The following is a 12,857-nucleotide window of genomic DNA, read 5'->3' on the forward strand; positions in this document are numbered from 1 at the left end:
TAAAAAGGGAACTACCTTATTCTAGACCTTTTTGTGCTCAAAATGTTAACGATAATTAAAAATAAACAACTTTGTGCCTTCTAGGAGGTAGCCATTCTACTTTGCCATTATCCGTCACAATTACTTTTAATTTTTTACCTTCAGAATGGCTGACAAAATGTCTTACTACAGAAAAGTCAACCAAGAGCCAGACTCCCACATTTTACTGTTTTCAGGAAGCGTAGAACTAAGGCACTTCCTATTTCTCCAAGAAGGCTGGTATTTTACAGAATTTTGGATCATACTATATTTGGTCTGACATCTTCCCCTACAGCAGCATGTATTTGATATTCGTAAACAGTGAAAAAGAAAGACTGCTTTCAAGAGGTTAAATGGTAACATTCACAGCCTTGTTTTTCTAGCAGGAGGTGGGGCACAATAGCCATTTCAAAAGAAGCAGTTTGGGGAATGCTGGAATCATTAGGGTTGGAAGGGACCTCAGGAGGTCCAACCTCAGGCTCAAAACAGGGTTGAAACTCAATTCCCATCAGGCTGCTCAAAAAGGGAAACATTTTTAAATAAGCAAACAGTTTAACCTACTTGAGTACCATAAACACTATTATATAATTGGTATAATTGATGATTATTTCAAAGCATCACTACAAGGCAAAATTCAGGTTGTTTAATTTAACTCTGCAGTCCCAGATCAAGACATTTCAGAGTTGCTTTTAGGTTTATCTTTAGTTCCGAATTCCCAGAGGTTTTAGTATTTACCTTGTAAATGTTTTTATTCTCAAATTACTGATATGTTGTTATTCTTTTTATATGGATTTTACAAATAATATTTACTTGAAAGATTTGTGTGTATTTATAGGCACACACACAAAGTAAAAGCATAAAATTTATAAAGAATAAAATAAATAATAAAACTTTAGGAAGATGAGGAGGTGTTTCATGTTATAGTTGAAATGTATGAATGTAACTATGCCAGATTTATTCAGACTATATTACGTTAGAGTCTCTATGTCGAATGTTTCCTACTGAATAGTTGTCACCAAGTATCTAGAGCCAGCCAAGAGGAGCCATTAGGCACAATAACTTAAGAGGAATTTAGACCAGATGACTCAGGCTCTTCATGCCCACTGAACTGTGCAATGTTATGAGCATTAAACAGCATATATGACAGTCTCTAAGATTTCTATTTAACTAGACAATTTAAGGATTTTTTTCATCATGTTAAAGTAATTACATTGATCACACAATCTGTTTTCATAACTAAATAATTATGAAAATCTGAAGCTTACAACCACACTTTGAAGAACCGAACACCTAGGCAAAAAAGAAGGCAGCACAGCAATTGTGAAGTACCTTGGACTGACCTAAACCAAACTTGCGCTTATCATTACTTCCAACTTGTCAAATAAGACTGTGATGAAAGGCTTAAAGACATCTTCAGAATGTTATTCTATCATTTGTTTTAAAAATTCATGTGTTTACAAGCTATTAGCGTATTTAAAGATCCACTGTGTTAAGCTTTCAGCAATACTTAAAGGATGCAATTAAGCTTGCACTCAATTTTAATTTAAGTATGGAAGATTTATAACTTTTTTAAATTGTTACCATTGTGCTGCCTGTTTAACTCATGAATTTGCGGAGGGTGCCATAGAAAATATTGATGCAAGTAATGTATTAATTATGTTACTTATGCTTGTTTTTATTTCATGGATAGAATAAGCATTACCGTGAACATCTTATTGTAGTTATTTAAAGTTGTCTTCCTTTGACACGAATACTGAGATACTTTGCTTGCAATAAATGATGGCACTTCTGATTCAGGTGTATTCAAAGGAGGCGACTGATCTCGTTCCTAACAAGAAAAAAAAAAGGGGGGGGAGAAGGGTTGATGACACAGCTCTCAAATACCTTAAAATACCAAAAATACGTTTCATGATCCCAAAGTATGTACCTTTAAAGAGAAGGTAAGACAATAATAATGCTCCTACCATCTTCCTGGGAAAAACATTTAATTTCACATTGGCTGCACTGGCAGTACCAGTTTATCTGGTGATTACTGGGATTTTTCATTTTCTGCAGTAGGTTCTTGCAGGGAGTTTTCAATGGCACTGTCATTTAAAAAAAAAAAAAGAAAAAACAACAAAATCTCTCTCTACATGGCAAGTCTCTCTACTACTACTCATTATTGCAGTAAGATTGAAAAACTACAAAGCTTTAAGAGCAGATAAGCTTGAAAGAACAGAGAGTTTTCTCAGAAAACACTAGATGATTCAGTATAAGGTCAGCGATGTTAGACAAAGGAGTGGAGAAAAATTTTTTTTTTTTTTTTTTTTTAAAAAGACATGCCCAAATAACTGACTTTTTCAATCTGTAGCTAAATCCAGTGGTGAAGGAAAAATGTTTGTATGATTTTAAAATAAACTTCCTCCTTCTTCCAGGTAAAATGAAAGAAAACTTTTTTAGTTTAGATTTAATTCATTAAGCTAAATATTCTATTTTGGGGTCATTATATGCAAAGGAAACATTTACAAACAGCCATAGAAGAGTCATCTCCACCCTTTCATCCAACATGTAGTGTTCACCTTATGATGTGGTTTCTCACACAGCCCCCTCCTTACATGCTGATCCAATTCAGACATCATTTGTAGGCATTCGCTGGAGCAAGGAAAAAGAGCCAGGTGCCAAATCTTAAATGGGAGTTTCCCAATCACCAGGCTACCTACATGCTCATTCACTTTTTGCCTAATTTTGCTCCATGCAAAATCGACCAAGATCAACAAAAAAAGTCTGTGGGCAACCTACCCCAGTAGGGTGGGAAGGGAATTCTCCTGAAAGGCAGGATAGAGAGTCATGTCCCCATTGGCAAAAGAGAGTCCTGAGCATGAGCCCTCAACACGCAAGTGTCCTGACCAGTGAGCAACAGGAAAAAGACAACCTAGCACCAGCTTTTCTGCTGTTTTATATGCCCAGTCCTTTAATTCCTTTGTTTTGATTAAAAGTGCCCAAATCCGAAATATCTTGGAAACACATGAAGTGTTCTCAGCATTTCTGTGTATTTTTTGCTATTTGTCATTTTGTCTGAAAACATTTGGCAGATCTGTCAAAAACGTATTGCATTGCACTATACCAAAAGCCACAGGGAAATGGTTCAACAACAACAAAAAAATATCACAAAGATACATGGAGGAAATTTTCACCCCAATAATGGGATGATGAGCCCTTCCTCCGCTGTATCCAAAGACATGCAGCCATAAAGCTAGCACCTGTGCTAGGCAAACCTATAAATACGTTTACGTGCCTTCACACACACACCCCCCACATATAATTTCATGCTAAATTGCCTTTGTATTTGATACAGAGTAGTTAAATAACAGTATTCACACACACAAAAGGCATTTCCTTGCACAGCTGAAGGAGCAGTGAATTATATGGCAGTTTTCATAGTATACACTGAAAGGAAGGAAGCTATTTTATGTGTAAGACCACTCTTGGGAATAACCGAAATGGGTTTCAGCCAGGATCAACAGCACAACTCATCCACTTTTGCACACATTCATGAATTATACTTTAAAATTGATTTTAAATCATACAAACTATGATTGATTACAGCTAATACACTGCTTGAAATGATAGTGCCAGCTGCAAAGACTGTGAAGAAACAGAACGTTACTGAACAGAATATATAATAAGCTATTATCTTCATTAGGACCTAGACACACAAAGACCAAGACCCCTACATGTAGCGTTACCTGGCATTGTGGATAAGAGCAAAATTAACGAAGAAAGTCCATGTGTTTAAGGGGGTGATAGACTGGCACATAAACATCCTGTTCCTGCCTTAGAAAGTTATTTGAGCATTTTTCTTAATCAGCAATAGTTATGCTTTTAATTAACAGGACTGGATTATATATATCAACAGAAGAAAATTTGGCTAGAAATCAATAGCAAAAACATCAGGCAAACAGTAATTACTATAGTCTGATTTGTAGGGAATATTGTGATGTCTGCATGAGAACTACAGAGATGATCTCTTATCATCAGCAGAACACAAGAACAGGACTGATATTGCTTTTTGGTGTGAAGACCAGATGGGATAAAATCATTTGTACAGATTATTGGACAAACCTAAAGTTTCATCCAGTAGCAATTACAGTGTAGAACAAACAATCCTGGAAATTCACGCTATCTCAAAATAATTTGTAGTACTGGGAAGAAACAACTATGTATATGAGAAAAATGTAAGCATTAAAGTTTCTTTTTTTGCAGATATCTCCACTACCTTAAAATTAAATTATGGTAAACTACACAGGGGCAACCACCGAAAAATATCCAAATGTTTAGGCTACTTAATTGCTAGAGCTAGTCAGGGTTTGTACCCCACAGCCAGGCTGCAGTAACAGGGAATGTCACTGCCACTCCTTCACAGTGACATTTTTTGCATGGCATAAGCAGGAAAATCAGTCTGTACCACTAGCATCGGTTTGTACAGCAGAGAGGCTTAGTTGCAGAATTAATCTTGTAGGGGACTACTTTGCTGTTTGTCAAACTATATTTTTTAATACACAAACAAAGAAGGATGATGACATAGGGAAATAACAAAGAAAGAGAGAAAATGTAGTAGCAGTGAATAAGGTGCACAGATACTAGAGGCTGTGTCAGGCCACATTATTCAACAGCCAGCAGCTTTGTAAAGTCCAGACAGCATTGATCAAATAATAAAGTCTGCTGATATCCAGCATTTTATGAAGAGAAGGCAGCCAGTTTATAAGTTTCATTTTATTTTCTGGGAAACTCTGACTGTCAGTATGAAGGATTTCTTCCATTAGTTAGAGCCTCTCTCTTTCACAAGGCAACAGAGTGAGACACTCTGGAAATGTTAAATATGAGTTGCCTGTCACATGATATAGCAAGGGATCAAAAGATGTGGTACTTCCTTTTCCTAATGTGCAGGGAAATCCTTTGTTCAAGGAAATAAATCTCTTTTCCTTTCTAAAAAAATAACTAACAATTTTTGGGTTCTGACTGAGAAAAACGCAGAAGAGACACAGTCACAGCACAGTTCCTAAGGCTGCTGAGGATGCCAACCCACTTATGGTTTTCTTCCTTTCTTTTTATCCCTCTGAAAGCTTCCCATCTGCCTCCTTCTTTTCCATTACCCTGGAAACAGCGCTACTTTCTAGCATGTGGGGACGCCCTTGGATATGTATTAATGTCCATGTCATGCTATTGTCCAGAATACCCATCTTCCCGTGGTGGGAAAGGTGTCTCCAGAAAAAAGGCACTCCTTTGCCAAAGAAATATTTTGATTTCCCTTTAATGTGGATGTTTGGCTACTGCACTTCCATAGCTTATTAAATTAAATTATGGCTATTAACTATAAAAGTCAACTGTTACCAAATGAATCAATAAGAATTCAGACCATCTTAGATCTGGTCACCCAACCTTCTATACTCTATAAATCACTAACATTAGAGCATCTCTCATTCGCAACCACAGAAAGATGTACTTTAGTGACAATTGTAATTAATATGTTAGCTAATGGTCTGTAACTCTGACTTTATTCCCCTTGTTTTGCATGGAGAAGGACATTTCTTTTTAGTAATGCATTAAAACAAATTTCCTGCATGAAGAACAACCTTCCAAATAGGCTACTGTAAGATCTGAAAGATTAAATCTTACTGCTATTGATATTAATGGGAATTTTACCAGTAACCTACATGTAGATGAGATTTCATCCAAAACATTCTCCCACTGCAATCCATTCCTTTTACCTCAAAGCCTTCATGATGTAGCCTGAGTGCAAGGCTTGTTTATTCACTTTCATTTCACATTTTACAAGACTGACATAATGGACCAAATTTGTCTTCAGTGAAACTCCAATTAAATTACTTATGTACAAGTTCAGTCTAGTACTTAAAAAGAAAGTTAAACTTAACTTCAATCCTTCCTTATTTCTCAAGGCAGAAAAAAAAAATAATCATGGTGACACTGCAACAATAAAATTATTTTTAAATTTGCTGAGCTTCTAGAATCCTTTCTCTTCCTTCCTTGTTTGCTTTACAAAAATGTTTGTTACTTTAGAGCCAGTACATAATTAAGACTGGTCTAAACTATAAGCTTTAAATTTAACAGTACAGCTGTCACTGGCTTGCTTATTGCACTCTGCATTTACTAGCATGAAATCTTTATGTTTCGATAAAAACAGAAGCTCTTACTTGCAGAGCCAGTCTCAAAGTATAATAATGATCTCCTGACAGTGCTGCTACCTTTTTCAGAAGTTTCTGCTCCAGCAGAATTCCAAAAGGATTTTTATATATAAAAGAAAACTAAGGCAGTGCAACTTGCAGTAGCCTTCTCATTGATCAAAAAAAAAAAAAAAGTAAGCTTCAGTATCGTTGGAGACATTTTGGAGAAAGACAAAGGCATTTCTTGCTTTGAAAAGAAAAAAGAACATCTATGAAAATATATTTTCTGAGATATCTGAATCTGTAGGTCTTCACCCACTGCTGAAATTAAGAATGCACATGAAGGGTAATTTGGTTTACTTTTAATCCTGATGTGAAACTCTCAGAAAAGTTCACAGGATTTTGCTCACATTTTGAATTTATTTCTTGTTTAGAGAACTTCTTTGCATTCCCAGTATTTATATTTTTATAAGTTTGCCTGTGAAATTACATAATGCAGTAGTTACAAGGTTTTCAGTTTTTTTCTGTTTTGCATTAATTTCTTTGGTCTATTCTCCCTCCAGCAGATTCACTGAAAATATTATAAATATACTGGAAAAAAACTTCTTTGGAAGGACTGCAAATATAAACACAAATTCTGTCATGGAATTATGCTGAGTCTGAGAGCGACAGCTCCATCTGGTGTATTCACTCCTCCCCCCCGCCCCCCCGAAGTGTTATTAAACAGTAATTCTTATACATAAAATCCTGGAAAATAGTTTCTGGCAATGAAAGATGACTGAGAAAATTAATCAGGAGCTACAGTTTTTCCTTCATAATCTAAATGTCAGGATGAAGAAGCAGCAAACAGTGCAATAACGCTGTTAAATATTCAGGCATCCTCTGCCTCACAGGAAGGTACACGCTGTGGATCCTGCCGTGGTCCCAGTGTTCATGGGCTTCCCAGTTATCATTTTGCAGTGGGGTCACAGTTCACACAGAGCCTAATCCAGACCCTCAGAAATCAGCAGGAATCCCTCACTTTACTTCAGAGAGCTTTAGATCAGACTTGTAATTCTCTTGACATATGCATTAATTTCTTCCCCAGTGCACATCAAACCCACTACCGTGAGGCTCGAGTGCTTGCAGAACAAGTGAATAGGTTCATCCTGCTGCAGCGCAGGGTCTATTTCATGGCACAGCGGCACGTGCTGTTGTCGCGCTGTACACAGCACACCCGGGCATCCCTACCGCACCCTCATCATTTACAGCCTGTACTGGGGGTATTGAATATCACAGTTTCACACGATGCTCCAATTTGAGAAATCAGCACACCATTTTGTCAGGTAGATCAGAGGAAAATACCTCATCATCGGTTGCTTCAAGGTCAAACACCATTCACCAAGTAATCAGCCTGCCATTCACGATATCATCTGACTTAGAGCTCTTATTGAGAGATAATACAACATAATAAAAACCTTTTTTCCTTAGCACAGTTTTACTTGATGGTGCCAAGTTTGTAAATGCGTGTTCACAGACTGCAGCAGCCTTCATTTCACAGATCCTTCAAGGGCCCAGCGGTTAGCTGATCACTTCCAAACAGCAAAGGTTTTAATATTTTTGTATTGTTTTGAAGAGGCAAAGTATTCCATCAGAAGGCCATTAAAAAGCACTGCTCTCAGTGGGACCTTTACTATGATGTTGAAGTATTTGTGGAAATACCACAAGTACCACAACAACAGCAAGTGCTTCACTGATGGATATTTCCCCTTTAATAGCACCCCTTTTTTTACAGGAATGATTTATATTACCAGTTTGTAACATGTGACAGCACAGTAACTTAGCATTACCAGACGCTGATATAGAAGGTATGGAAGGTCTTTTTATCTATTAAAACTGTGTGAATTACTCATAAAAAACATTAGGGAAAAAAGTTTTTAAATTAAAAAATTATATCACAACACAAGTATATATGGTTTTAGGTTAAAAAAAAAAAAAAAATCAAAACCGTCATTCGTTTTGAATGTCCCTGTATTTGCACTGAAGGATCTGCCTTACCATGAGACGATACTTCATTTCTGAATCAACTGGTCTTCCTGCTTCCATGCAGGCTGTGAACCAAGAGATATCCAGTAGTTCAAACCTGGAGCTGTCCCCGACAGCCTGTCCTCTCAGCCAGTCCAGCACCTCCGGGTAAGAGTTGTTCTCAGCCACAATATGAGTAACAGAGTCGCTGTCAAGAAGTGCACAAAAAGAAGTTTTCTTTTTTTCCTGAACCCAACTGTACACAGATACAGAGCTGCTATCTCCACATTTACTTACCATGCACTTCCTGAAAATTATAGTAGATATTGTACGTTAGGATGTGGGAAGCAGTTGCATTTTCATATCACAATATATCTGTTCCAGTCACTGAATCTGCTTTGAGGAAAGGCTTCAGACTGACAGCTCCTGTGAGTGCAGCATTTTCTTTCTTTCAGCATTATTTGCCTTCCGTAAGACACTATCCTATTACACACTTTTTTGCATCTCTGAGAATATTTGGCTTGCACAAGCGGTACCATAATGAAAAGGCTGCTTCCCAATATTCCTGATGAATGAATGAAAGCTTTACAGTATTAAAAAGTCTGTTAACAATAATTCTTTAAAGCTTTACAACTAGTAATATCTTTTTGTAACTTTAACTTCTCTGTACTTACGTTAAGCTCTTCACATATGGCATTTTCAAATGTTCATTACTTAAATCTTATGAATTATGCTCTCCACCTAAAGACCACTTCCTTGCTACTAAGAGGCCAGTCTCTTACAAAACTGATATCTTAGTTTAGTGAATATAAAATTTACAGATTGTGTTGTTGTTCAACAGGTTATATGGTGTACACTGCTTAAAAATATGGTAGCACAAAGGTTATTACAGTAAATTTGCGTTGATGTACTAGAATAACATTGGAAAGAATCCCATGATAGTTCATGATTAAAAAGACACAGTTCTCCACCTTCCACGGGAAAATAATGGACAGGGACAAAGTCATGTTTCCAGAAAAAATTACACACATACTTAGGACGATCTGTAAATTTCTCCCTGGCCTGCTGATGTTCCTCAGCAAGTTTAGAAAACTACTAACTTGGTAGGAAATTCTGAGTGATTCCCAGTGTTTCCCCTCCACACACATCCCAGGAGGGTGCTGTCACCCACAAAGACAACAACAGATAAAGGAGGAAACTTCATTTTCATGAAACATGTAGGACCTCAGTATCTCTGAAAGATATGCCGAAATTAAATTATATCTGTCAACAGATTCCTAAACTTCTTCGGGGAAGGGCACAGACAGTGCCATTATTTGACTTAGAAATAATTATTAATTATTATCATTAATTATCATTATTTGACTTATAGAAATAAGCCTAGAATTGGAACATAAGTTGTCCTGATGACAGCCACCTCCATTTGCAAGCCTCTGTAACCTCCTGCTAGCCCATGGTGACAGCCTTGTGCATATAGAGTAACTTTCAAATGCACCGGACAGATTGCTTTGCAGTCCTTCTGTAACACCTGGAGAAGTTAAGCCATCAACCTGTCCAAGCAGACAGGGCACCACTTGTAGAGATGGCTGTTTAGTATGGACTTTAAAAATGATCTGTGCTGACTGTTAAAGGCAGACTGCACAACCTTTCAAAGCAAAATACTTTCTAGGAGACCAACAAAATCCCTTGGCCTGTCCCTGTGACCCTGATTCATACCAATAATCATCAATTTCATTAAATCACCAAATCGCAATGACAAATACTGGAGCCACCCCATAGAAAACTGTTAATGCATAACTCTCCAATGCATTAAATGTACTGTATTTTGGAAATAAGAAATGTATTGGATGTACTATACTTAAGAAATATGAAACATGAAAAGACAGTTTCATGTTATACAGTCATGGTATAGCACAATTTTTTTCTCTCCATATTGTGCAACTTGTAGAGCAGAGTCCACTGAAAATAAAAAATTCCCAATTTATTTTAATCTAAAAGATTACAAATCTAGGTTAGGTGAACCTCCATGAAATGGTTTTATTATTATTTAACCCTGCTAGGTTCTACTTTAATTAAACTGTCACATCTTTACTTGAGTAAAAAAATTTCAGTTAGAGCCATAGAACTTCTGCTTCCTGTGGTTTATTTCACTTTATATAAAATATTCATATGTAATGTATCTGTACCAAGCTGCAGATCTGGGAACTTTGCCATTGCTATGCTCACAGCAGCAGTTTAGCTGCTGTGCACCAGCTTCCTCTGGTACCTGTACAGCTGTGCTTTTTTCTCAGCACAGAATGTAACAAATTTAGCATTTTTTCTGGCATTTTCAAAACCAAAAATCAACAGTTAAATAGTTCTGTTTTATCCAGTAGCAGCTAAAATGAAATTAAACATAACACCTGCCTTGCATACAACTTACAGAAAGTCTGAAATATTGGCAATAAATACCTGTGTGTCAAAGCAGCCCAGATAAAGCCTCTACTCAGTCCTCAATGGATCGTTAATGTAGGATTCAGAACAGCCCAGTTCATTTTTTTTCCCTGAGAATTCAATTAGTTTTGTATCAGATGCTAATTGCCTCCTTCTGTTCAATACCTGCTTGAATCTTGCTTTACAAATTATTTCATCCTCCCTTCTTCCTCAGGCTTTCAAAGTTGATGGGATTGAAAAATCTGTGGAAATGAGCTTTTATAGGGAGGACCCAGTTGTATACTATCTGCATACAGATACAGAGAAATGATCAATACTTGGTTTTCTTCCAGCTTTTCAAAGAACCTACATAATGATGTAGCTTTCAGAAAACTGCATAATGGTATAACTAGCACTCATGAAAAGTACTATTTGGGGGAAGGCTTCCTTCAAAATGAGTTGGTTTATTGAAACACCACCAGACAAATCTGCAGCTGGAGTATATTTTTACCCTGAAATGCCACATCTGTGGTATTTTATTCCCAGGTTTTTTCTCCAGTGCTCTTCCAGACTGTACCAAAGTATAAGCCAGTAACTTTGAGACTCACATCAGTGTATTACTCACAGGAAGATTAAATGTTAGAACACCAGAAATGTTCTAGACAAATGCCCCCCTCAACCCATCACATTTTCCATTCATGTATATTTAACTTTTTCTCATTTCAGGAATTGGCCATTAAGTTTAGATTAATCTTAGCCCAACTTCAAGGGGGAAATAAACAATAGCTGATTTAGATCAGCTAAAGACACGATTCACTGATTCCAGTGAGACTGTACAAATGCATAGAAACATATGCCATGAAAAACATTTGCAAGTTCACACCCTACCCTTTTTATTTTCCATGTGAGAAGCAGCACACTGAAAAATGCAGACACATTAAAACTGACAGATACAATTTTATCTGTAATTTATCTTAAGATAAATTAGAACCACAGATTTTTAGAGGTAAGAAATTAGAAATTTTGGTAATGTTTGTGTTCTGCCTGCTCTCTGCCCAGAAGACAATAGCAATGAACCACACTTTAGGAACACCCACTGAAATTCTAAAGCGTCTTTATAGTGGGAAGAAGTATATCCACCAAATACATATGCAAAAACTTCACCCACAGTCACTTGTATGACTGCATTTATTAAATTAGAATGCTTCCAGCAGCATTAATACATGTTATTTCTACACACATAAACATTTTCCTACCTTAGCTCACTTTCTACTCTGAAACCTTTTCTTCTTGCCAGCTCCATCAAAAACATCCTTCTGGTCATCCCCATCTTCCTCTGCATAATAAAAATGACAAACTTATTGAACTTTATTTCATAACTACAGGAAAGATTTGGGGAATGCATCCCTTTCTGTCTCTTCCTCTGGGACAATACAGCTGGAGCTCTGATCCTATCCATGATGCAAGGCAAAAGTGTTTTCACTTGGGTAAAAGGAAGATAACATGCTTTCTCCCAGGCAGCAGCTGTATTTAATGTCACCACCCATTGAAGTAATTGTCTTCTGTTTCCCCTCTGAAATGAAAAACAGGTGCTACACAAGCAGAAACATCACTTGCTTTCTACCAGCTGGGACTTCTTGCACAGAACTACTCCAGACAGGTGCAAATATGCTTTCATTCTTAAAACAGCCATTACCTATAAAGACTTTATCCAAATAATATTGATCATAGCAAAATTATCTCAAAATGTCAACCAGGTCTTCAGCTGGTTTAATGGCCCAGTTCCATCAATTTCTGCTTTCAAATCTTTTCCAAATATCACTTTTCCAAGTTTCGGGGCACATTAATTTTCAATTTATTAAAAAAAAATAATAATTCTTCCTATTCTTAGCTAGGAGCTATGTCTTAGAATACCACTAAATAACACTATACAAATATGTTGTAGAATAGCCTGCACACTTGCTACTTCTGTGTCATTAATTTGATTTAAAAGGGATTTTTTTTAAGAGAGTGAACAAAAAATAAGCTTTTGAAATTAAATTTACATTAAAAGAAATCCTTTGGTGTTTTGATACTAAGGCAATGGAAGACAAAGAGAAAGCATTAGAAATGTGTTTAAATATACCTTTGACGTGCATTGCCAACATTGCTTTCTACTATTTGCCCTGGAATGTACTGCTATCTGTGGCATGTAGAGCAGGGAAAAGGTAACTACCTTCCTGCTTTTGAGCAGCCAGTGACCTCCAAACAACTACAGAGGAG

General features: G+C 36.7%; 1 protein-coding gene across 1 annotated transcript in view; it reads right to left on the reverse strand.

Annotated features, from left to right (window-relative positions):
* Positions 1–12,054, reverse strand: part of DNTT (DNA nucleotidylexotransferase) — a gene marked incomplete at both ends in the record, with an annotated part of 94,944 nt that extends 82,890 nt beyond the window's left edge. Inside the window, 3 exons of the mRNA XM_082308040.1 lie at positions 1,721–1,846; positions 8,217–8,391; positions 11,852–12,054. Of these exons, the coding sequence (XP_082164166.1) occupies positions 1,721–1,846; positions 8,217–8,391; positions 11,852–12,054 (504 nt within the window). The remainder of the gene's footprint in view (positions 1–1,720; positions 1,847–8,216; positions 8,392–11,851) is intronic.
* Between the last annotated feature and the right edge of the window lie 803 nt (positions 12,055–12,857).

Source organism: Platalea leucorodia, assembly GCF_965183815.1.
Source record: "Platalea leucorodia genome assembly, chromosome: 4".
Lineage (NCBI taxonomy): Eukaryota > Metazoa > Chordata > Aves > Pelecaniformes > Threskiornithidae > Platalea > Platalea leucorodia.